The following is a 23,058-nucleotide window of genomic DNA, read 5'->3' as shown; positions in this document are numbered from 1 at the left end:
AAAAATTAAGTGAGGCCAAGTAAAACAGAAAGGATTCCAAGAATGATGGGCAGAAGGACCACAATCCTCTGAGTTTGCACATTTGTATTTTTCTGAAATTGTTTTGTTTATGATTTATGAGACCTTTAGATGAACATGAAAGTTGGCTGAGTTAATTGAGCTTAATTATTGCCACAACCACAGATGTAAAGAGGTTTCTGAGAGCAATGTTCTCACTGTGAGATGCCTTATTTAGAGTAAGACTTAATTCTTGGTGAAAAGCTATGCTATGTGAACTAGTTAAACATCTCTCTCTCTCTCTCTCAATCCATAGGGGAAAAAAAACAGGGCTGTGCTTGCTCACCACGTCCACCTGCACTTCGTTAGAGAGCAGTGTTCTCATGCCACACCACAAGAGCCCCACAGTGACATAACTCCACTCAGAGACTGGCGTGACTGGGCTGGTCCCCCTCCCTCCCCAGCTCTTGTATCACTAAGAATCTGGCAGCCAGCTCCGTCCTGACAGAGTTTACAGCATATATTGGTGGATTCTTGTCCACAGTGCATCTGCTTTAAGAATTAACGAAAGCAGAGGCAAGACAGTAAGGTAAGTGCTGTTTTAACTATTGCACTGGGGATGCTAACTATTTGGGACAGTGTTTATTGTAACAGGAACAGAAGAAGAAGAAAAAAAAAACTCTAGAATCACTTTTCCAACTGCTATTCAGCAGCAAATTCAGTTGTGATCATTTACTTTTGTCTTTTGCTTAATATGCTTTCTATTATTTATGGATTTTAGATAAATTTTACACAGGACTTTCTGTACTGCTTGGCAAGAGAAGTTAAAAATGTTTCAGAGTTAAAATGAGAAATTGTTAGAGACTGTGAAAAAAAGAATGGAAATTAAAATGTTTGCCATTTATCCAGTTATATATGTTAGAATTGTTGAAACCTAATATCAGATCAAAGAAGGACATTTCAATCAGCATTCAAAATACTTTTCAATGAATATATTTTTGCATTTTATAATAAACACCCTATGTTGTTATAAAATGTGAACTAAAGTACTTACATACATATAATTACTTGCTTCTATGTTATTGTTTTTAAAGATTTATGTTTTAGATGTAAGTCTTAAGGAACATATTTTAAAGTTATTCTGGAAAATGATTTACTTTTTGAAAAACCTATTTCCTCTACAGCAACAGATATGTGAAAGCACAGGAGAAAGTATATTGTGCTTTTGCCTCATAGTGGAGGCATTATATGGGCACAAACTCATTTTTACTCTGTAAAAAATATGGAAGATTGTTTTTGCTACCATTAAATACTCACATTATATTTCCCATGACTATCTATCACTAATTTAAATAAAATGGGAGCTTATTAATGAAGCAAGACAAATGTTAACAGTATCAACATACTGTAATTTATAAGGGATTTTAGGAGTCTGTCATCATGTTATTTTTAGTACTATTGAATTATTATCATGGTCAAGTCATGTAAACTAAATTGAATGTCCCTATTTTAATTTTAGGGAATAACTTACTAAGATGCTATTATGTCAACAACTGAAGTGTTTCTAATACCTTTCATAAATGTTTCATTTTCTGAAATCAAGTGCCTTATGATTAAACTTAAAGCAAAGAAAATTTATTTAAAATTCTTGGCCCTCAAAATCCTCCTTATCCAAACCATCGTGAGCCAATAGTTTGTGTCATACTTCTCAGAGGAAGATGATAATATTCTTTGCTACATATTGGAATGTTCTTCTTGATTTAACTTCTCTCCAAGAGCTACCAACTTGCTCAGTCATAACTGCACTCTACAAAAGTCCAACCCTTATATCTTAATTGTACTTCACCTACATGACTAATTCTGTACTTCCTCCAAACAATTAAAATGTGTTTTATTGATATTCATTTTCAAAACATGTACATTTGAGAAGATAACTCTTAGAGTTTATACTAAATCTGTGTCAGCTGATTCCTTCACTACATGTTTCCTAATAGTAGTGTTAAATAAAACTTTTATTTAATTCCAAGTGCTCCTGTACTATCATTATGTGAGGCCACTAAAATCCAGATTAGCAAATCATGACCCCTTAAATTTTGGAAGGAAGAAAGTAGAGAACTTGTAATTGAGAGAGAGAATTTAATTTCCAAACTTGAAATAAAATATCTTTCTCTACCTGTTTGAATCCATTTCTAGATGTGGGAATTCTTAGAGTTTTTCCTGATTAATAAACATAAGTCTTAAATATTAATTTCCTAACAGAGTTTTGTAAAGAACTTAAAAGTATGGAATATTAGACAAAACTTGAAATCTTATAAATACACCATAAATTCTGTTTCCTCTCCTAAGAACCAACAATAACCTGGCAGTTTAAAATTTATCATCCTCCTCCCACCCCCCCACACACATAATAAGAACACTCTTCTTCCAAACCAACCCATGGATTGCCCATGTTTCCAATAAGGATCTTCTTAACAAGACATTTTAATGATGTCAAATAGTAGGGTGAAGTGTACAGTCTGCAATTGTCTTCTAATTTTCATTTCTTCTGGTTTTGAGGGATATTCTGAAACTGTGTTCTAACATTGTGGTCAATGAGCATCACCCAGAAACTTCTTACAGGAAGGCATTTCATTCAGGAAGCACTTGAGCTGACAAGGACAATTAAGCTTAGCTCTCCCAAAAGGGGGCGCCTGTGTATGCAAACAAAATTGAAGTCCCCTTTTCTCTGCCCTGAAGTTATAAACTTACACCCTTGCCAACATACTTACATGAAATATTTTAAAACATCACTTAAGACACTATTGTAGATGCATTGAAAAAGCATAAAATAAAATACATATTTGCTAATGCACTTAACATTGAAAATAAAATTTCTTTTTCTTGAAGGTATGCCATTTTTATAATAATATATGTTTCCACTCTATTTAGGTTTCAACCATTTGCTGAAAATGAATCTAGCTGCATTTACTCTCTTCCTGGCATTAGTCAATGGTGCCAGTGGCCAATACTATGATTATGATTTCCCCCTTTCAATTTATGGGGTCTCATCACCAAACTGTGCACCAGAGTGTAACTGCCCTGAAAACTATCCAACTGCCATGTACTGTGATGAGCTGAAGTTGAAAAGTGTGCCAATGGTACCTCCGGGAATCAAATACCTCTACCTTAGGAATAACCAGATTGACCGTATTGATGAAAAGGCCTTTGAGAATGTCACTGATCTGCAGTGGCTCATTCTAGATCACAACCTCCTAGAAAATTCCAAGATAAAAGGAAAAGTGTTCTCTAAACTGAAGCAACTGAAGAAGCTGCACATAAACCACAACAATCTTACAGAGTCTGTGGGGCCGCTTCCTAAATCTCTGGAGGACCTGCAGCTTACCCACAACAAGATCACGAAGCTCGGTTCCTTTGATGGACTGCTAAACTTGACCTTCGTTCACCTTCAACACAATCAGCTGAAAGAAGATGCTGTTTCAGCTGCTTTTAAAGGTCTTAAATCACTTGAGTACCTGGACTTGAGCTTCAACCAGATGAGCAAACTGCCTTCTGGCCTCCCCGCATCTCTTCTAACTCTCTACCTAGACAACAACAAGATCAGTGACATCCCTGATGAGTATTTCAAGCGTTTCAATGGCCTACAGTATCTGCGTTTATCCCATAATGAATTGGCTGATAGTGGAATACCCGGAAATTCTTTTAATATATCATCTCTGGTTGAGCTGGATCTCTCCTATAATAAGCTTAAAAACATACCAACTGTTAATGAAAATCTTGAAAACTATTACCTGGAGGTCAATGAACTTGAAAGTAAGTAGAAAGCCATGGCTGTGTTTAATTGATGCAGCCTCAAGCGATTAAAGGCATAAGCTGTACAGCCTAAACACAGCAACACAAAAATATATCTCTAATTCAATCATATAAGAACACTGGTTCAATTGTACATCCAATATCTGGCCTTTTCTGAGAGTATGCAGATGAGGAACAATTAAGATTATAGTATTTGATGTTGAATTTCTTCAAATTTAATTAATAATCCTACTGTGTTATCTCTTGATAGCTACCTGTCATTGTTTGCCTCCTTCATGACTTCGACTTGGTCTCGCATTTGTTTATTTGCAATATCCAGCTGAGGGAGGAATAAACAAGTTCAGAAGAGGTAGAGCTATGAAAGGTGGTGAAATCTCCCTCCCATTTGTCCCCATAACAGACCATATCTTCATGGTCTTCCCTGATATCTTTACTTGGTACTCAACATGTTACTCTGTTTCCATGACAATCAGCTACCTCTCTTATCTCTGATACAGTATGTATGGTTTTCATAGCATTCTGATGGGGAATCCAAGAATGAAGGGGAGAACCAAGAGGACGGTTTGGGACATCTTTATTATTATTATTGTTATACAACCCCTTTTTATTATACACAATGTTTACACTAATTTGATTTTCCTATAGTTTGTTTTTTCCATTTTCTTGCTGCCATAGTTCCATTTTTAATTTATCTTCTGGGTGAGGTTAGACCTTATCTACTTGGATTTTGTGTGCATCTTTCTGACCTTATGGAAACATTATCAATTTAAGCAATACAGATTCAGGGACCATTCATCACCTTAGTCTTTAACAAAATTTGGCAGAAGAGAAAAGCCAAGATTCATGGATAAAGTTTTTAAAATGAAAAACCAAGTATGAAACACTGATTCATATTTATGGCAATAATAGCTACAACTTAATCCGTTGAAATTTAACATCTGTATTTAATGACATTTGGTTCCAATTTTATACTGGAGAAGAATATTGCTATCAGAAAAATTATAATGTATCCTATGAATGTGATATGTTGCAATTCTGCAACAATTTCATGAAACTTCTTGAGGGTTGGGATGGTCTCATAAAGGAGACCACAACTGCCAACTATGAAACTCCACATGTTCTTTGCTGTATCTGGAAGACAAGCAAGGGTTGGTGCTGTTGGACTACCATCCAATACACAGTCACACTAATCTAACTAACCCCCTAAAGTTGTTACAAAACTCACCATGTGGCAACATATGATCCCACATTTTAAACAGCTGTGGTTCAAGGGAAGAATATTCTGATAGGTTATAGTTCCAAAAGGATTAAACATGGGTCAGGGCTGAAGAAATCCGTCAGTTTTAGTAAGTGGGGTTTTGCCATATGAGCAGGATTACTTCTTTTTCTGAAACTAGAAGGAAGAAAGGCATAAATAGAGGCACATATACTGGAATACGCTGTATGGATGAAGCACAGAGTTCATGTGGGATAGGAAAGGCAGCCTATGGCAGAATAGCACCTTGGTACCAAGCTGGGACAGAAAACATAGTACCTAGCACATGGTGGTTATTTGAAAATGTAACATAAAAGGTACCTTTGCTCCTTCTTTCTGCTTGACATCTGGTCAGACATAGTTTGTTAGTCTGCATGTAGCTCCTTAATACAGAATATTTTTCAGGATAATAATCATGCATAAAATTGTCTCTAAATATAAATATTACAGCCCTGGATTTTTTAATGTCTAAGATCAAATTGAGTATCTGATATTTGTGTAATTCAGTATTCAATGTCTAATATTAAAGGTTATATCTTTATTAAGGTATAACCTCGAACTATTTTTCATATTTACAATTCTAAAAATTAGCCTAATCACAGATTTTCCTAATGTGAAAAATTTGGAAAAGAAAAAAATTGAAAGGATATTTTATTACCTAGGATATACTATGTACTGGTACTATGTGAAGTGCTGGACATACCTTAGTTAATTGTATAAAAACTGAAAATTGGCAGAGGTAAAATTTCAGCTCAGTCCTATGTCTAAATTTTCTCTCTGTTGTTTCATCATTTATAAGAAATAGGTACCATGATAAGATCTGGGAATTAGACTGATGAGTTATTTAAGACACCATCTTGGAGGAAAAGAAGTACAGTGTGATTGGGTTTCCATTAAAGTCATTGTGAACTAAGTTTGAGAATGAACAAAAGTAACAAGATAAGTGACCAAATAGTGTTAATCTGCAATAGACATATGTAAATATAGATAGTTTCTATGTATACACATAGATATGTAATCCAGTGAAGTCTTAATTTTTATTAAAAACTGAATCAGTTTTCATTGGTGGCTGCTTTTTTTTAAAAGATTGATTTGATAGGCACAGTGATAAAGAGAGGAGAGATATATATTCCATCCACTCCCCAAATGCCCTCAGCAGCCAGGGCTAGGTCGGGCCAAAGCCAGGATCCAGGAACTCCATTGGATTGTCCCACATCAGTCTTAGGGATCCAAGTACCTGGGCCATCTTCAGCTGGGTTGGAAGTGGAGGAGCCTGGACTCACACTGGCACTCTGACAGGGAAAACATGCATCATAAGCAGCAGCAGCTTAACTCACTGCATCACAATTTCTGTCCCGCAGTGGCTACTTTTTGACCACAGAAGAAAAGAAAAAGAACTTGGATGGTGGACATGGCATGATGTGCTTTTTGCCCCAAGACTTTTAACTACTGTCACAGTATATGGTTGCTGAAAAATTCATCAGATATCGTATAGTTAATCCTTCTTATTTTAGGATGCAAAAATCCAGATGCTTATATGGCAAGGTTGTTCATACAACAGCATCAACATATAAATTTTTTCAGGTCAGAATAAACATTTCAAGAGGGTTCTTAGATAATAATTAAATACTTGTAGGATACTTTTTAAAAGTCCATTGTTAGCCGGTGCCGTGGCTCAATAGGCTAATCCTCCACCTTGCGGCGCCGGCACACCGGGTTCTAGTCCCGGTCGGGGCACCGGATTCTGTCCCGGTAGCCCCTCTTCCAGGCCAGCTCTCTGCTATGGCCAGGGAGTGCAGTGGAGGATGGCCCAGGTGCTTGGGCCCTGCACCCCATGGGAGACCAGGAAAAGCACCTGGCTCCTGGCTCCTGCCATCGGATCAGCGCGGTGCGCCGGCTGCAGCGGCGGCCATTGGAGGGTGAACCAACGGCAAAGGAAGACCTTTCTCTCTCTGTCTCTCTCTCTCACTGTCCACTCTGCCTGTAAAAAAAAAAAAAAAAAGTCCATTGTTATCCATAAGCTGTACTTTGGAAATTTATATTCATTAAATAAAAGTTTGAAAGCCAAAAAGAAGTCAATTTCTAATAATAATTAAGTTCTTTTGTTCGAGAAATTCCACGAAATACTCTTGTCCACCCTAGTTACTGTTCACTAAATATTCCTGCATTATTTTTATAGCTACAAATATGACCTTAATAGTCCAAAATTTAAGATATATAGTACAAGGCTTTACTAATTGAGACTTACTTGATAATACAGATGAGAATTTTTGTAAAGATTCTTGGAAGCCAGTAACTAAAATACTCATTAAAGTTCTCTATTCTTTGATTTGCAGAGTTTGAAGTGAAGAGCTTCTGTAAGATCCTGGGGCCACTATCCTACTCCAAGATCAAGCATCTGCGTTTGGATGGCAATCACCTCACCCAAATGAGTCTGCCTCCAGATATGTATGAATGCCTACGCGTAGCAAATGAAATCACTGTTAATTAATACCTGCTAATTACAATTATGCTGAAGTGTATCCTGGAGCAGTACTCTATGGTTAGGTTTTTTTGTGTATCCATTTTTTATTGCTGTTTATTACTTCCAAAAATTTTAAATTCTGAGGGAAATGTTTTGTAAACATTGACCACATTTTTTTAAAAAAAGGAAAGATGAAAAGCAGGCCTATTTCATCACAATAGCACATGCACACACACATACAAATAGAGAGGAAACTAATGCTATATTTGTAAATTTAGTGTTTTCTATGTCTACTATCGAAGAATGTGCAAAACCTTTTACTGATTGCAGGGAAGTCAGCCAAGTTCTCTCATCCTTAAATCTTAATTTAATGTGTCCGCAAACATGGACTACACATGCATGTATGTTTACTGTCTTAAACAAAACTATCTCAATATGTTCAAATTTACTTTGTTGAAAAATTAGTGGTATATAAGGAGCTCCATAATACTCATGGAAAATTCATGTTATCTTTTAATTCAATTATTGTGTGCTCTTTTGTAGCCCCCTAGTATTATGGGACCAGTAATTTTGCAAAATAGTAAATGAAGTTTATACAGTCACATACACTTAGAAAAGTATTTTTAGTATTAAGAATTTGCATATTTACCTTGTGAAACTTTTCTTTCTTAGAATTAATTTTCATTCTCATTCATGTTCATGTTTCTTTTTGAGTATTTACATGTTATGTTAACAAGTTAATAGCAAAATAAAACAGCAAATGGCATCACAGTGCTTGGTGTTTGTGAAATTCGTGTCTTATATATAAGGTACCTAAAGGAATTGATTAGATTTCAAAAGATATCTCTGTTCTGCAATATCTTACTGATATGAAGAGAGCATTTTACATGATGTAAATTATCTGCTTCTAGAAGCCACTTACAAGGAGTTTTGAAACACGCATTAAGTCTCACAAGGTGCTTGGGTATTTGCTGTTACTTCCATTGCTGTTGTTTTCAGATTCTTATGCAATGAGATCCTGTTACTTAAGGAGCTGCTACAGAATCTCTGCAGTCATCCTTTGGTTGTAAGGTAAAAAGAGTGGCTAGCTACCAGGGTTCTCTAACATGGAATAAGCACAAAATTTTCCTAAAATGAGACCTTAAAAACCAATTTATGTTGTAGTCAACCAGAGGTTTTGAGCTCTGTTATGGGAAACTGGGTTTATAATTTATAAGAATAACTTCCATTTTACCTAGTTAGCAATAAAAACCTGTTTGGAGACTAATGGCATGCTGTCAAAAATGTACTCATTCCTAGTGATGTATACAGAGCCAATTATGTGTACAAAACAAAGGAAGCATTTCTCTAAAGCACAATGTGCTTTGGCAGAACGTTTTCAGTGAACACTATCTTATGGGAAAATGGAATGCCATCAAGAACTGTCAGCACTTAAGACTGAGTTGACTAGCAGATATACGATACATATTACATTAGATACAATGTGCATTTTTATGTAAAAGCTTTTTTTCTACAACTAGGTAAGTTACTTGAACCTTGCGCTGTGATACCACTCTCAGATTATGTTCTTTGGTATAAATTTAAATTTTATTTTCTCTCAAAAGACTGTATTATAGAAGAAATGAAAATAAACTTTCCTCCTGTCATTTACAAAATGCATCATCAATCATTGGAAAGCTATTCTTAAGTAGGTAATAGAGAATTTGCCATAAATTCTCTCTAGAAAGAATGTGAAGGGCTTAAACAGGCTTTTCCTCTGTGCTGCTTAGGGAAAATCTCTTCCCAGCTGGCAATCTGCCTTTTTAAAAGATCTTGATTTCTGTCTATCCAAAGTCCTACGGTATTCTTAAGTCTAAAAACTGTAATTTTCAAAACAGCCATTTCCTGTATAGTTAATGTCAGCTGACAATGATCAAACTCAGTGCCAAGTGATCCTTCTAGTAGAAGAATAGAGGGAAGGCAGTAGGGAGAGCCTACCTGAGGACAGCTCCTCTTTGCAGAGGCCGAATCTTACCTCTTCAGGGCACAAACAGCTGCAGAACAGCAGCTTCTTGCTGGCTCCTCCAGGCACCTTGCGTCAGTGGCCCATCCTGGAGAAGGGTAAAGGGAAGAAAATCTGGAGACTGCCTAATCTGTTCTCCCCGTGCCTGTCCTCCTCCTCCCCAGGTAAGGTAGTGCTTTTCGACATCTTAAATGAATAACCAGCATGTTGTGGTGCTTTGCTAAAAACAGAACACCAGACACAGTATCTCAGGTATATAGACTTGCTTTATTTAGTATGTCACCCAATGTAGGATTCTAACATTTTGAATCCCTGGGTGAGTCTTTTACTGGAGCTTAGTTAGAGTGTTACTATGATATGATACACAGCATAGTTAACATAGCTAAAAAGTAGAAAAGTTTTGTTCTCTAAGGAAGCAACTAGAAATAAACCTGTTATTCACAACATGCATACATGAGGATAATTTTTTTTTTTTTTTTTTGCATCTTCAATGCATTTAAGCACTCTGGTCCCCAATTTCTTCACCTGAGAGCAAGGCATAAAAATGCTGATTTAGAGGCTGGGGTTCTGGCACAGAGGATTAAGTCGCCATCTGTGATGTCAGCATATCATCTGAGGGCCTGGTTTCCAGTCCCAGTTGCCCCACCTCTGATCCAGCTCCTTGCTAATGCATCTGAAAACAGCAGAAGATGGCCTAAGTCCTTGGGCCCTGCCACCCATGTGGGAGACTCAAATGGAGTTCCAGGCTCCTGGTTTTAGCCTGGCCCAGCTCTGGCTGCTGCAGCCATGTGGGAAGTAAATCAGTGGAGGGAAAATCTGTTTCTCTCTCTCTCTCTCTCTGTCTCCTTGTCTTTCTCTCTCTCTCTGTAACTCTGCTTATCAACTAAATAAATCAATCTTTTAAAAAATGCTGGCTCATAGATATTTTTTCTGTTCCATTTTTCTACAGTTTAATTGATGTATATTCAAGGCACAATACACTGTACCTACATAAAGTGTATAGTTCAATGGGTTTTGACATGTATATCTTCATGAAATTATCATAATCAAGATAATAAACTTATCATCCCAAAGTTTCCTTTTGCTCCTTTGTAAAGTCCTAAAGCTAGCGCGAGACACTCCTGCACCAAGCGTATTTGAGAGTCGCTCTGCAATGCTTCTTCCTGCTCATGAATTTTTCCTTTCAGAGCCCTCCAGCTGGTGTTCTATCAAGACAGGTGGCTTCATGTTCATTCTGATGGAATTTCCAGGAAGGCATCTGGGAGATGTGGTCAGCAATAGGGTGAATTTTGAAAAGAACCTTCTCTCAATTGTTTCACTAACAATAACTGTGACTTTCTGTATAAACTTCCTCATCACTGAATTGAAACAAAGATGCATATGGATTCTCTCTTTCCTGATTCACTGGAGACTTCACTGCACTCCCTCATTTAGGAGGAAAATGTAAAACTGAGAAAAGTCCTGCTTTGTTTTCAAAACTCCATTTGGAAATTAGGGCCAGTGGATGCCTTTATGGTGAAGGAAAACTCCAATGCACTTGTTTTTGAGGTTTTTTGAGGAATTATCATGCCCTAATAAGTACAAAAACACTCAAATGAATAACAGACCACTAAATGAGCCAGAGGAATGTTGATTTCTTAGTTAAAAGTTCTCCTACTAGTAATAGCTATGTTTCCAGAAATACTGGAGGGTTAAAAAGACTGGTTTTTACAAAGCACTATGAATTTTATTTTCCCCATGATCTTTTAAATTTTGACTTCCAGCCTCTCTATAGCTGTAATTTCATCATAATGATGGCCTTAGATTTTTCTTTGGTTGAGTTTTGCAACCATCATGCATACTTGCTTAACATTTACCCACAAGCAAAAGAAAGTGCTTATGTGATTTAAAGAGAACTGCAAAGCAATTTCACTTCTATAATAAAAAGTATACCAAATAACAATAAGATCTAAATTAGACATATACCAAATATACAAAATAAACATAAATACATTTTAAAAATATGCAGGAAATTGTACTCATGCATTCAGTAGATTTTGTTTCCAGATAAAACATAAGAAATTAGAACATGGTCAGCGCCTTGGCTCACTTAGCTAATCCTCTGCCTGTGGCACCGGCACCCAGGGTTCTAGTCCCGGTTGGGGCGCCAGATTCTGCCTGGTTGCTCCTCTTCCAGTCCAGCTCTCTGCTGTGGCCCGGGAAGGCAGTGGAGGATGACCCAAGTGCTTGGGCCCTACACCCGTATGGGAGACCAGGAAGAAGCACCATAGCGGCCATCTGAGGGGTGAACCAATGGAAGGAAGACCTTTCTGTCTCTCACTGTCTAACTCTGCCTGTCCAAAAAAAAAAAAAAAAAAAAAAAAAAAAAAGGAGAGAGAGAGAGAGAGATTAGAACACATTGAGAATAGTAGAAATTTAGGCAACATCATAAAATGAGATCCTATATATCTTTTTTTTTAAAGATTTATTTGAAAAGCAGAGCTACATAGAGGGAGAGACAGAGGCAGAGAGAGAGAGAGAGAGAGAGAGAGAATCTTCCATCCGCTGGTTCACTCCCCAGATGACCACAACAGCCAGAGCTACACCAATCCAAAGCCAGGAGCCAGGAGCGTCTTCAAGGTCTCCCGCGTAGGTGCAGGGGTCCAAGGACTTGGGCCATCTTCTACTGCTTTCCCAGGCCACAGCAGAGAGCTGGATCAGAAGTGAAGTAGCCAGGACTCAAACTGGCACCCATATGGGATGTTGGCACTGCAGGTGGAGGCTTTACTGGCTGTGTCACAGTGTTGGTCCTTCATTACTTACCTGTTGACAGCCATTCAATTATGTATCATTTTCATGCTACTCAAAGCCTCACAGCAGGTACCTCAGGACACTGAAGGAACTTGGCAACCTGGTCTTTGGTTAACTTTTTAACTTCGTGTCTTACCAGGTCTTGCAAAGCCTAACCATGTACAATATTAAATTGCTTGGTTTCAACAATACTTACTAGTCTGCAATTAGTTAGGACAATTACTTTCTAAGAAGCCTCTTTCCTTTCTTCCAACAATCCCTTTACACTGTTTCTAGCCTGTAACAAGTATTTTTGTAAGATTTATTTACATATTTGAAAGAGCTAGAGGGAGAGACACACACAGAGAGATCTTTCCATACATTGATTCACTCCCCAAATGGCCTCAATGGACAGAGCAGGGCCAAGCCAAAGCCAGGAGCCAGGAGCTCCCTCCATGGTTCCCATGTGGGTTGCAGGGGCCCAGGCATTTGGGCAGTCTTCCACTGCTTTTCCCTGACCATTAGCATGGGGCTGGATCAGAAGTGAAACAGCAAGAACATGAACCAGCACCCATATGGGATGCCAGCATTTCAGGCAGTGGCTTTACCGGCTATGCCACAATGCCAGCCCTGACAAGCACATCTTTCAAGATTCACCTTCAGGGGCCTGTGCTGTGGCATAGTAGGCTAAGCCTCTGACGGTGGAGCTGGCATCCCACCTGGGTGCTGGTTCGTGTCCCATCTGCTCCTCTTCTGATCCAACTCCTCTTCCAATCCAGTTCCTCTTCTGCTAAGGACCTGGGAAGGCAGTAGAAGATGGCCCAAGTGCTTGGGTCCCTGTACCCATGTAGGAGTCTAGAAGAAGCTCCTGGCTCCTGGCTCTGGATTGGCCCAGTTCTAGCTGTTGCAGCCATTTGGGGAGTGAACCAGCGGATGGAAGACTGGCCTCTCTGTCTCTCCCTCTCTGTCTGTAGCTCTGCCTCTCAAATAAATACATTAAAAAAAAAAAAAAAGATTCACCTTCAACTGCTTTGACTCTTCACCAGAGTACCTCCTCAGATTGAATAACCTTTACCATTAAAAGAAAACCCATTATTATAAAAACAATTCCCTCCATTGCACCTGCATCAGCACGCATTAATTCATTCCACGTGTGTTTATTTATTGGGCTTCTACCAGACTCCAGAAACAGATTTGGTTCTCAGAATACAGTAGTGAACAAGACCAATCCAACCTGATCCCACCAAAGTCGACATTCTTAGAGGATGCAGACAATAAACAGATACACCAACATTCTGTGGCATGATGTCAGCAAGTGAGCGGTGTGGTGAAGAAAAACAAGCCACCTGCAGCGATAAGAGGGAGGCAGGGAAGTAATAACTCGGTGGATGGTAAGTAAAGACTTTCTGGGAAAGAGACTTCATTGTAATTATAACATTCATTTAGATTTTATGATGTGTTGGATAATTCAGAGAATATCCTTTATGTATTATTTTGGCTCAAGTAATATCTATAAGTTATATGTCTACTTAGCAGGGAAGAAAAAGCAAGATGTAAAGTCAGAAATATTTTCCGTGTTGTAATCCTCATTTGGCACCAGATCTCTTCTCCCAGAGTGTTGTAACTCAACAAACTCCCATGGCATTAAGAGGGCTTAGAATGTGTTTACGTGAGTGTCTGCAAATTCCTTCTCCCCAGCTCTGACTAAACACAGGGCCTGGCAGTAAGTTTTTAAGATGTGGTTGTTGAATAGAGTCACTGGGATTAAACTGTGGTGGGAACAAACAAATCACAAGGGTCAGTCTGCTCTTCTGGCAAACTCCAGTAGAAATGCTTCTGTTTTGTTCTGTTTAACTTAACAGAAACATTTCCATTTACTTTAATTCACAGGATCATCTACTTATATTCATCAAATCTATTTTTATTAAGATATATCTTAATCTCTATACCTCTATGAATTGACCCTTTTAACTATTACAATGCAAATATGTTACTTCATACAATGTTTCTATGTGTGTACCTAGCTTAATTCACTTAGTGATACATCCTCCGACTTCATCCATGTTATTGCAAATGACAGAATTTTTAAAGTTTAATGGTATATAATATTCCATTATATGTATAAATACCATATACACATAACATATATAACACTTATAAACTCTTACCTGATTTCATATCTTGGCTATTGTGCATAACCAGAGAACAGGTATGTTTTGAGACACTGATTTAAATTCCTGTGGACCTATACCCACTGTGAACTCATCCTGCAGAGTCCGCACTGCTGGGGACAGTGGGGTGACAGTGTTCTTCCACAAGAACTGGGGGACAGGCTTCAGTGAACATGTCCATCTTTATTCACGGTCACGTACACTTTTAAACGGTAGGCAGAAGGGGTGTAACTAATTCAGGGCAACACTGACTCTATAAGACAGAACCAACACTGGCTTGTATGCCTCTCCAATCAGCTTGAAGGTCACATAGCTAGGGTAGCTTTCCAGGTGGACCTGGGCCACACCTGGGAGAAATTTACCTGATTGGCAGAAGGCAGGTGTGGGGGGAAACGTGCCTGGGGGTCTCGCCGCCTTCCAGCAGTCAGGCTAACTGCATAAGCTAGACAGGAAGTCGCACAGGATCACCTAAAACCCACAAGTAAGACTATTGAATCATATCATTTATTTATTTTTGAAATTTATTTTATTTATTTGAAAAGTGGAGTTACAGAGGGAGAAGCAGAGGCAAAGAGAGAGAAGTCTTACACCTGCTAGCTCACTCTGCAAATGGCCTCAACAGCCAGGACTGGGCCAGGCCAAAGCCAGAGCCAGGAGCTTCATCTGGGTCTCACACTTGGGTACAGTGGCCCAGGTAGTTGGGTTATCTACTGCTGCTTTCCCAGACACATTAGCAGGGAGCTGCATCAGAAGGCGGGGTGGGTGGGGGCTGTTGGGAGTTGAACCTGTGCCCATACAAGATGAACCAGCGCCTATGTGGGATGCTGGTCTGGCAGGCTGAAGCCTAACCTGTTAGCCACAGTGCAGACCCTTATGGTTTATTTTTAATGTTTTTTTGAGGAAATTCCAGGCATTTTTACATAATAGTCATCCTAGTTTATATTCTCATTAACATTGTACAAGCATTCCCCTTTGCTCACATCTTTGTCAATAGCTGTTACCTTTTGCTTTTTGATAATAGTCATTCTAAGAGACATAGGTAATATCTCATGTTGGCTTTATTAAATTTTGCTGATAATTAGTGATGTTGATTATTTTTCATGTACTTGTTAGCCATCTGTATGTCTTTTTTTTGCCCATTTTTAAATCAGGTTGTTTGTGTTCTTGGTGCTAAGTTTTCTGTGATAACAGAAGAACTGTTCAAGGAGTAAGAAGAAAATTAAACAAATTAAATGGCAAATATTAGGCAAATGAAAATTGTCATTTAAATGTCCCATTAGACTGATTATGTTTAATTTTACAAACATAAAAAGTATAGAAGTAATATATGTAAAAGGCAAATTAAAATATATAAAGTGGGAAATGTAAGACAAGTGAACATTTCAAGCCCTTTTGCCCCTAGAGGGATTAGTGCTTTGTTTTACTTTAGTTTTTCAAGTTAATTGTGATATTTTAAGAGTAATAAAAATTAAAGTGTAATTTAAAAATCAATGAACATTTTAAATGTGGACATGTATTAAGTAAATAAAAATTGAAGGACGTGAAGAAGAGGAGAGAAACAAAAAGATTCGAAATCAAATACTAAGATGATAGAAAAGTTTCACACATCAGCATTTGCAAGACCAAATTCATTGGTTAACATACACAGCTGGTCATAATGATAAGGAAAAGTAAAATGTAGAGTAGAAAAAAGACCTGTTGAGTAAATTATAACTATAATCATTTTGAACAATGTACACCTGAAGTCAAAATAGATCATTAGGAATGAAAGGTCACAAACAATAAAAAAAAAACCTCCAGATAAAAATAAAAGAAATTAAAATACATTTTCAACTGTGATAATGTGAAACTTATAAATATTAAAGGAAGGTAAATATTCAAATAGAGTTTAGTAGATTTCTTTGCACTCCTCCAAATATGCAGTCAAGATGAAAAATCAGGAGATACAGAAGAGTAAGGTTAAAAAATTTCAAGTTTTGATTATTGCATAGACATCAAAAAATAAAATTTGCATTCTTTTTATTCTTTTTCATTTCAAATAGATGATTTGTAAAGGCATTTTACACTACACCACAAAACCATATTTGTTCCAATGAATTTAAAGCAGTATATAACCTACTGATGCCATTTACAAGAACAAGATAAATCAGAAGTTGAGAAAACATTTAAAAGGATAATCCCTCTATATTTAGAAATTACCAAAACAATTATACAACACATATGGATCAAAGAAAAAATAAGAATGGGTACTTAAAAATATAATACAAATAATTGTGAATATATTGTATATCAAATTGACTTTGATTCTTTATGTGGTATTTCAAGTTTAATTTTTAGCCTTAATCTATTTATTGAATTAGAAATTGATGAGTAAATGTTCTATTTTTAAAGGATGATTGCTTTTAAAATCTGAAATAAAGCAAAGATATTCACTGTCACCATTCCTATTTCTCTATTGGTGGAATTTGCCAGCATAATAAGCAAAGAAAAATAAATGAACTGCATTAAGAATTAAAAGAAGAAAATATAACTTCAAAATATTGCAGATAATATGATTGTTTGCAAAGAAAATAGAAGCAATTCTACAGATACGTTATTAAAAGAAATAAAGTGCCACTTATTTACCTATAGATTTTCACATCCAGAGCTATATCTTTACATTTTGCTATGAAGGGTATGGAGTTTCACAAGTTACAGTTCCTAAATGCCTCTGCCTGCAGAAGTCTGCCAATGGAAATACGAGATGAAAAACAAAAGGTGAAATAAGAAGAAAAGGAGCTTTCAATGTAATTATTTTATTTATTTATTTTTTTGGACAGGCAGAGTTAGACAGTGAGAGAGAGAGAGACAAAGAGAAAGGCCTTCCTTCCATTGGTTCACCCCCCAAATGGCCGCTACGGCCAGCATGCTGCACCAATTGGTAGCCAGGAGCCAGGTGCTTCTCCTGGTCTCCCATGAGGGTGCAGGGCCCAAGCACTTGGGCCATCCTCCACTGCCTTCCCGGGCCACAGCAGAGAGCTGGCCTGGAAGAGGAGCAACTGGGACAGAATCCGGCACCCCAACCAGGACTAGAACCTGGGGTGCCGACGCCGCAAGTGGAGGATTAGCCTAGTGAGCCGTAGCACCCACATCAATGTAATTATTTTGAGAACTTAACAAATGATTCTAAAATTCACATCAAAATCAATAAGCTAGGAAAAGTAATCAAGATAAGATAATACTGAAAAGAATGAAAGAGTTATCTACTAGAAATGAATAGAAAATCTTAACCATATTCACTCCTGTGCACATATGGAAATTTAAGATATCATTAGAGACATGCCATTGATTTTCACTAGAGAATGTAGGAGTACTCAAGAAAAATAATTGTAATATTTTGTAGTCCACAGCAATAAAAGATGATTTATGGTGCCGATGTTTTTGGTGCAGTGGTTAAATCTCTACTTGACATGCCTGCATCCCATTTTGGAATACCTCTCTTCTGTTCAATCAAGTTTCTCACGGCTGTACACCTTGGGAGACAGCAAATGATGGCCCAAGTATGTGGGTGACTGCCACCCATATGGAGACCTGGATTTACTTCTGGGCTCATGACTTTGGCCTGGACCAGTCCAGCTTGTTGCAGGCATTTAGGAAGTGAACCAACTGATGGAATATTCATTTCTGTCTGTCTCTTGGTCTCTTCCTCTGCTTTCACCTTTCAAATAAAGTGAAAATAAATTCTAAAAATTTGAAATGATGAACTTTGATACTTACTTCATCTTACAAACAAAATTCTATTCCAAATATTTGAAGGCTTAGGAACAAAGCTTTAAAGTGTTTATAACAAAACAGATGAGTATATTTCTGATGAGCCAAAAATTATATTTAGGTGTATTTATTTATGTGAAAGGCAGAGTGACAGAGAGACAGGTTGAGACAGGAGAGAGAGAGATTGACAAAAGAACAGAGATCTTCTACCAACTGGTTTATTCTACAAGTGCCCACAACAGCCAGGGCTGGGCCAGATCAAAGCCAGGCATCAGTAGTAACTTCATCCAAGTCTCAAACATGGGTGTGTTGGTCCCTAGTACTTAAACCATTATCTGCTTTCTCTCAGGCATGTTAGCAGGAAGCTGGATTATAAGCAGAGAAGCCAAGACTTGAACAAGCACTTCCATATGATATTCAGATGACCCATGTGGTGGTTTAAGCTGCTTAAGCTGCTACCAGAACGCCTACCCCAGGAATGATTTCTTAACTAAGACAGATCATGATAGAAGAGATTAATGAACTGATTTTATCATATATGTGTGTGTATATATATATATATATATATATATATATATATAGGAAGTGAATGAAAAGACTTAACAAAGAGAAGATAATTACAACATATATAACCAATGGAGGATTAATAACAAGAATTGCAGTAAAGCAGTTTTGAAACATAGGGCCTCCCATGTGTCACAACAGGTTAAGCTTCGACTTGCAACACTGGCATCTAATATCAGAGTGCTGATTAGAGTCCCAGCTACCATAATTCCTATCTAACTTCCTACTAATACTCCTCAGAGGACAGCTGAAGATAACCCAAGAGCTTGGGCTCTTGCCACTCACATGGGAGACCAAAATGGTGTTCTTGGCTCATGGTTTCAGGCTGTCTCAGACCTGGATGTTGTAACCATTTGGAGAGTGAACCAGAGTATGTAAGGATGGAAAATACTCTCTCTTTCTCTCCCCTTCTGTGTATGTGTGTGTGTGTGTGTGTGTGTGTGTGTTACTCTGCCTCTCAAATAAATAATTTTTTTTAAAATCTAAAAAAGACAATCATTTAAATTTCAACATGGTCAAAGAGAATGACTAAAAGAAATGAAGAGAGTTTTAAGTCATTAGAAATCATATAAATTAAAACCATAAAATGATATCATTTTGCCAATTCAATTATTAAATTAAGAAAACTGCCAATTTAAATAGATGAAGGAGTTGTGAACATTCTCATCTGGTATCAAATGGTGTAATTACTTAGATACAAATGTCATTATCTTATAAAGTTGAAAGTTTCACTTTTTACAGTACTTCCTGTGCTTTTTTTAAAAAATATTTATTTTTTAATTATTTGAATGGCAGACTGAAAGAGGGAAAGGGAGAGAGAGAGAGAGAGCTTCTATCCACTGATTCACTCTCCAAATGGCTGAAACAGCCAGGGATGAGTTAGGCCAACAAATTAAATTTATATTAGTTCAATCCTTTCCTACAAAATCAGCATTCAATGTTACAATAGATTGAGACCAAAAAGAATAAAAAAATCTTAACTCAGTAGTGGTTAAGGGGAACTTTTCCCTGTCCTCTTCTTAACTTTTGTCCTTTGCCATGCTGCATTCTCCTCCCTTCTCATCCCCACCTCCAACAATTGCTCAAAATATGTAGAAATTCAGTTGTAGCATATGGAAGCATTTCTCCTCCTGTGTTATCCTGAGGGGTGGAGAAAGTGATGTGCAAAATCTGTCAAATAAAATATGTATTTTGTATTTCCAAATGCTACTGATTGAAAAAAGTTTCACAGATCTGAGTTTCAGTTCATTTATGAAAGCTTCCTTTTACTAAAGTCAGTGTTTTTGTATCAGCTGGCTACTATGGAAAATAGTTCACCAATAGAATATATCAATTTTCTATGTTTTGCTAAAATATTAGTGGGTTTTTTCCCATGTTGTCATTTAGTCACTTAAGAATAGGTTTTGGGGGCAAGCTTTATGGTGCACGCATTAAACCATTGCTTAGGATCCCTTTATCCAATATCAGTGTCCCTGGTTCAAGTCTTTACTACTTTGCTTCAAATCCAGCTTCCTGCTAATGTGCCTGAGAGACAGACAATGATGGACCAAGTACTTGAGTCCCTCCCTCCCACATAGGAGACTCAGATGGAATTCCTGTCTCCTGGCTTCAGCCCAGCCCATACTCAGCTGTTGGGAGTATTTGGGGAATGAACCATTGGATGTAAGATCTTTCTCTATCTCTATTTCACTCTCTCTTTTACTCTACAAGAAAATAAATAAATCCTGTAAAAGTAAGATTTTAATTGATATAAAAATATCAATATCACATAGGATAATTGTATTAGCACTTGAGGTCACTTAAACAATCTTTTATATTTTAATAAGAATGTATATCTTTAACAAGAATTCTCATATGTAACAAGGTGAATAACATTGCTATCAATAATTTTCTTGTTATATGCCTTTTTGTTTCATCACTGGAATATGTGATGCACTGTGCAAGGCACAGTTCCCAATCTCTGAGGAAGCCAGATTCTAGTGAAAGAGTATCAGCCCTTATGGTAAATAAAGAGGTAGCCAGCAAGGAAGAGCTTTGATCACCATCTGTGACCCATCTGTAATGCAGCCCTGCCTGTATCACCTAAACCATTACCCTCTCCCTCAACTTTCTGTGCAGTGGAAGACTGCAGCTTTCACAAAACAGCTGCTTGGGACTGAAACCTACCAAAGATAACTAACATAGCTGCCATCTGCATCCCTGCAGTGATCTTTAGCCTATTGTAAGGTAATTGTAATAAAATTACCATGGCTGACACAACTACTTCCATCAGTCACTTGATGCCATGACACTTTCCGAGTTTAAAAACAAAGGGGCAAGGAAATGAATGGAACTCAAGTCCTTATTCAGACTGACCCCTTAGAATATTCAACTAACCATTCCAGGCATCACCCTGCTATGCTTCCAACTCATATAAATGGATGGCTCAAATAGTATTGAGTTTATTTCTCTCTTGATCATGCCTGAACTCCTTCTTGATTGTGTCAAGTCATCATGATATTTGAAGCATGTCACCAAGGAATGGCCATGCAACTTGAGTAGTGTCCATCCAGAGTATATCCTGAGGTCTAAGCTGAGTATAAATCTGATTAAAATCCAGAAAGAACTCTATAAATTGGGAAGGGATGAAAACACAAATTTTCAATAAAACTGAGGTTAACTTTAGGAGAGGTAATAACACAACCCAAAGATTATAACAAAATCATTGTAAAGTTACATTACATTATAATGTAAAGTATACTACAATTAAGTGCCCATTTCTCTGTTGCAATGGATACAAGCTGGGTAGATTTCAGTCCATGTTCTTGTTGCTGGTCAAGAAGGAATTGAGGGAAGGAAAGAAGAAAAGGAGGTAATCAGAGCTGGCACTCACCAGCTTTTTTGTTGTTGTTGTTCCCTTTTTATTTGATTTTTGAATGATAGACATTCTAACTGAGGTGAGGTGAAACTTCATTGTGTTTATTTATATTTCTCTGACTGACTGATCCTGTGTGTATATACCACTTCTATTTCATCGTTTGAAAAATGCCTGTTCAAGTCTGCCAATTCCTTAATGGATTTCTTATTTTGTTATTGTTGAGTTTCTTGATTTCCTTATATATTCTGGATATTAATCCTTTATCAGATACATAGTTTGAAAATGTTTTCTCCCATTCTGTCAGTTGCTTCTTCACTTTGTTGAGTGTTCTCTTTGCCATGCAGAAGCTTCTTTGCTTGATGGAATCCCATTTGTTTATTTCTGCTTTATTGCTTGTGCTTCTAGTCTTATTCAAGAGGTCTCTATCTATGACAATGTCCTACAGAGTTTCCCCAATGTTTTTGCTGGTAATTTCATGGTATCAGATTGTAGATCTAAATATTCAATGTATTTTGAGTAGATTTTTGTGTAAAGTGTAAAGTAGGGGTCCAGTTTCATAATTCTATATCCATTGATCCAATTTTCCCAACATCATTTGTTGTAGAGATTTTCCTTTCTCCAGAGAGTAATTTTGTTTCATTTGTCAAAAACTAGTTGGTTGTAGATCCATGAATTAATTTCTGAGGCTTCTATTCTAGTCCATTGGTCTACATGTTTATATTTGTACCACTACCAGGTTGTTTTGATTATAAGTGCCCCATACTGTGTCTTCAAATCTGATATTGTGATGTTTACCAGCTTTGTTTTTCTTGCCTTGATTGCTTTAGCCCATTCTGGGTCTCTTGTGCTTCCATATGAAGTTTAGCATCATTTTTTTCTAGATCTGAGAAGGATGTCATTGGTATTTTGATTAAGATCACATTGAATCTGCAAATTGCTTTGGGCAGTATGTACATTTTGATGATATATATTCTTCCAATCCATGAACATGGAATATTATTCCACTTTTTGTGTCTTCTATTTCTTTCTTTAATGTTTTATAAGTTTCATTGTAGAGATCTTTCACATCCTTGGTTAAATTATTATAAAATATTTATACTTTTTGTAGCTATTGTGAATGGGACTGATCTCACAAGTTCTTTCTCAGTCATGACACTGTTTGTGTACACAAATGATATTGGTTTTGTGTGTTGATTTTATATCCTTTAACTTTGCCAAACTCTTGTGAGTTCCAATAGCCTCTTAGAGGAGTTTTTGGATTACCTATATATAGGATCATGTCATCTCCAAATATAGATAATTTCATTTCCTCCTCTCTGATTTGTATCCCTTTGATTTATTTTTCTTGCCTAATGGCTCTGGCTAAAACTTCCAGAACTATGTTGTATAGTAATGGAGTAAATGGGCATCCTTATCTGG

General features: G+C 37.2%; 2 protein-coding genes across 2 annotated transcripts in view; both read left to right on the top strand.

The window, feature by feature from the left end:
- Positions 1–495: 495 nt before the first annotated feature.
- LUM (lumican) lies at positions 496–8,297 on the top strand. The gene is made up of 3 exons (NM_001195680.2): positions 496–586; positions 2,926–3,807; positions 7,399–8,297. Exons 2-3 carry the CDS (start codon positions 2,946–2,948, stop codon positions 7,551–7,553), a joined length of 1,017 nt encoding a protein of 338 aa, NP_001182609.1. The 5' UTR covers positions 496–586; positions 2,926–2,945; the 3' UTR covers positions 7,554–8,297.
- Positions 8,298–13,500: 5,203 nt separating this feature from the next.
- The window catches only part of KERA (keratocan), a 47,286-nt gene continuing 37,728 nt past the window's right edge, over positions 13,501–23,058 (top strand). Inside the window, exon 1 of the mRNA XM_089307570.1 lies at positions 13,501–13,688. The gene's annotated coding sequence lies outside the window, so the exon portion shown is untranslated. The remainder of the gene's footprint in view (positions 13,689–23,058) is intronic.

The sequence above is a fragment of the Oryctolagus cuniculus genome, chromosome 11 (genome assembly GCF_051225735.1).
Source record: "Oryctolagus cuniculus isolate XC-2025 breed Fujian yellow rabbit chromosome 11, ASM5122573v1, whole genome shotgun sequence".
NCBI lineage: Eukaryota > Metazoa > Chordata > Mammalia > Lagomorpha > Leporidae > Oryctolagus > Oryctolagus cuniculus.
Note: the sequence above shows the minus strand (reverse complement) of the source record. Positions and strands in the feature narration are given on the sequence as shown.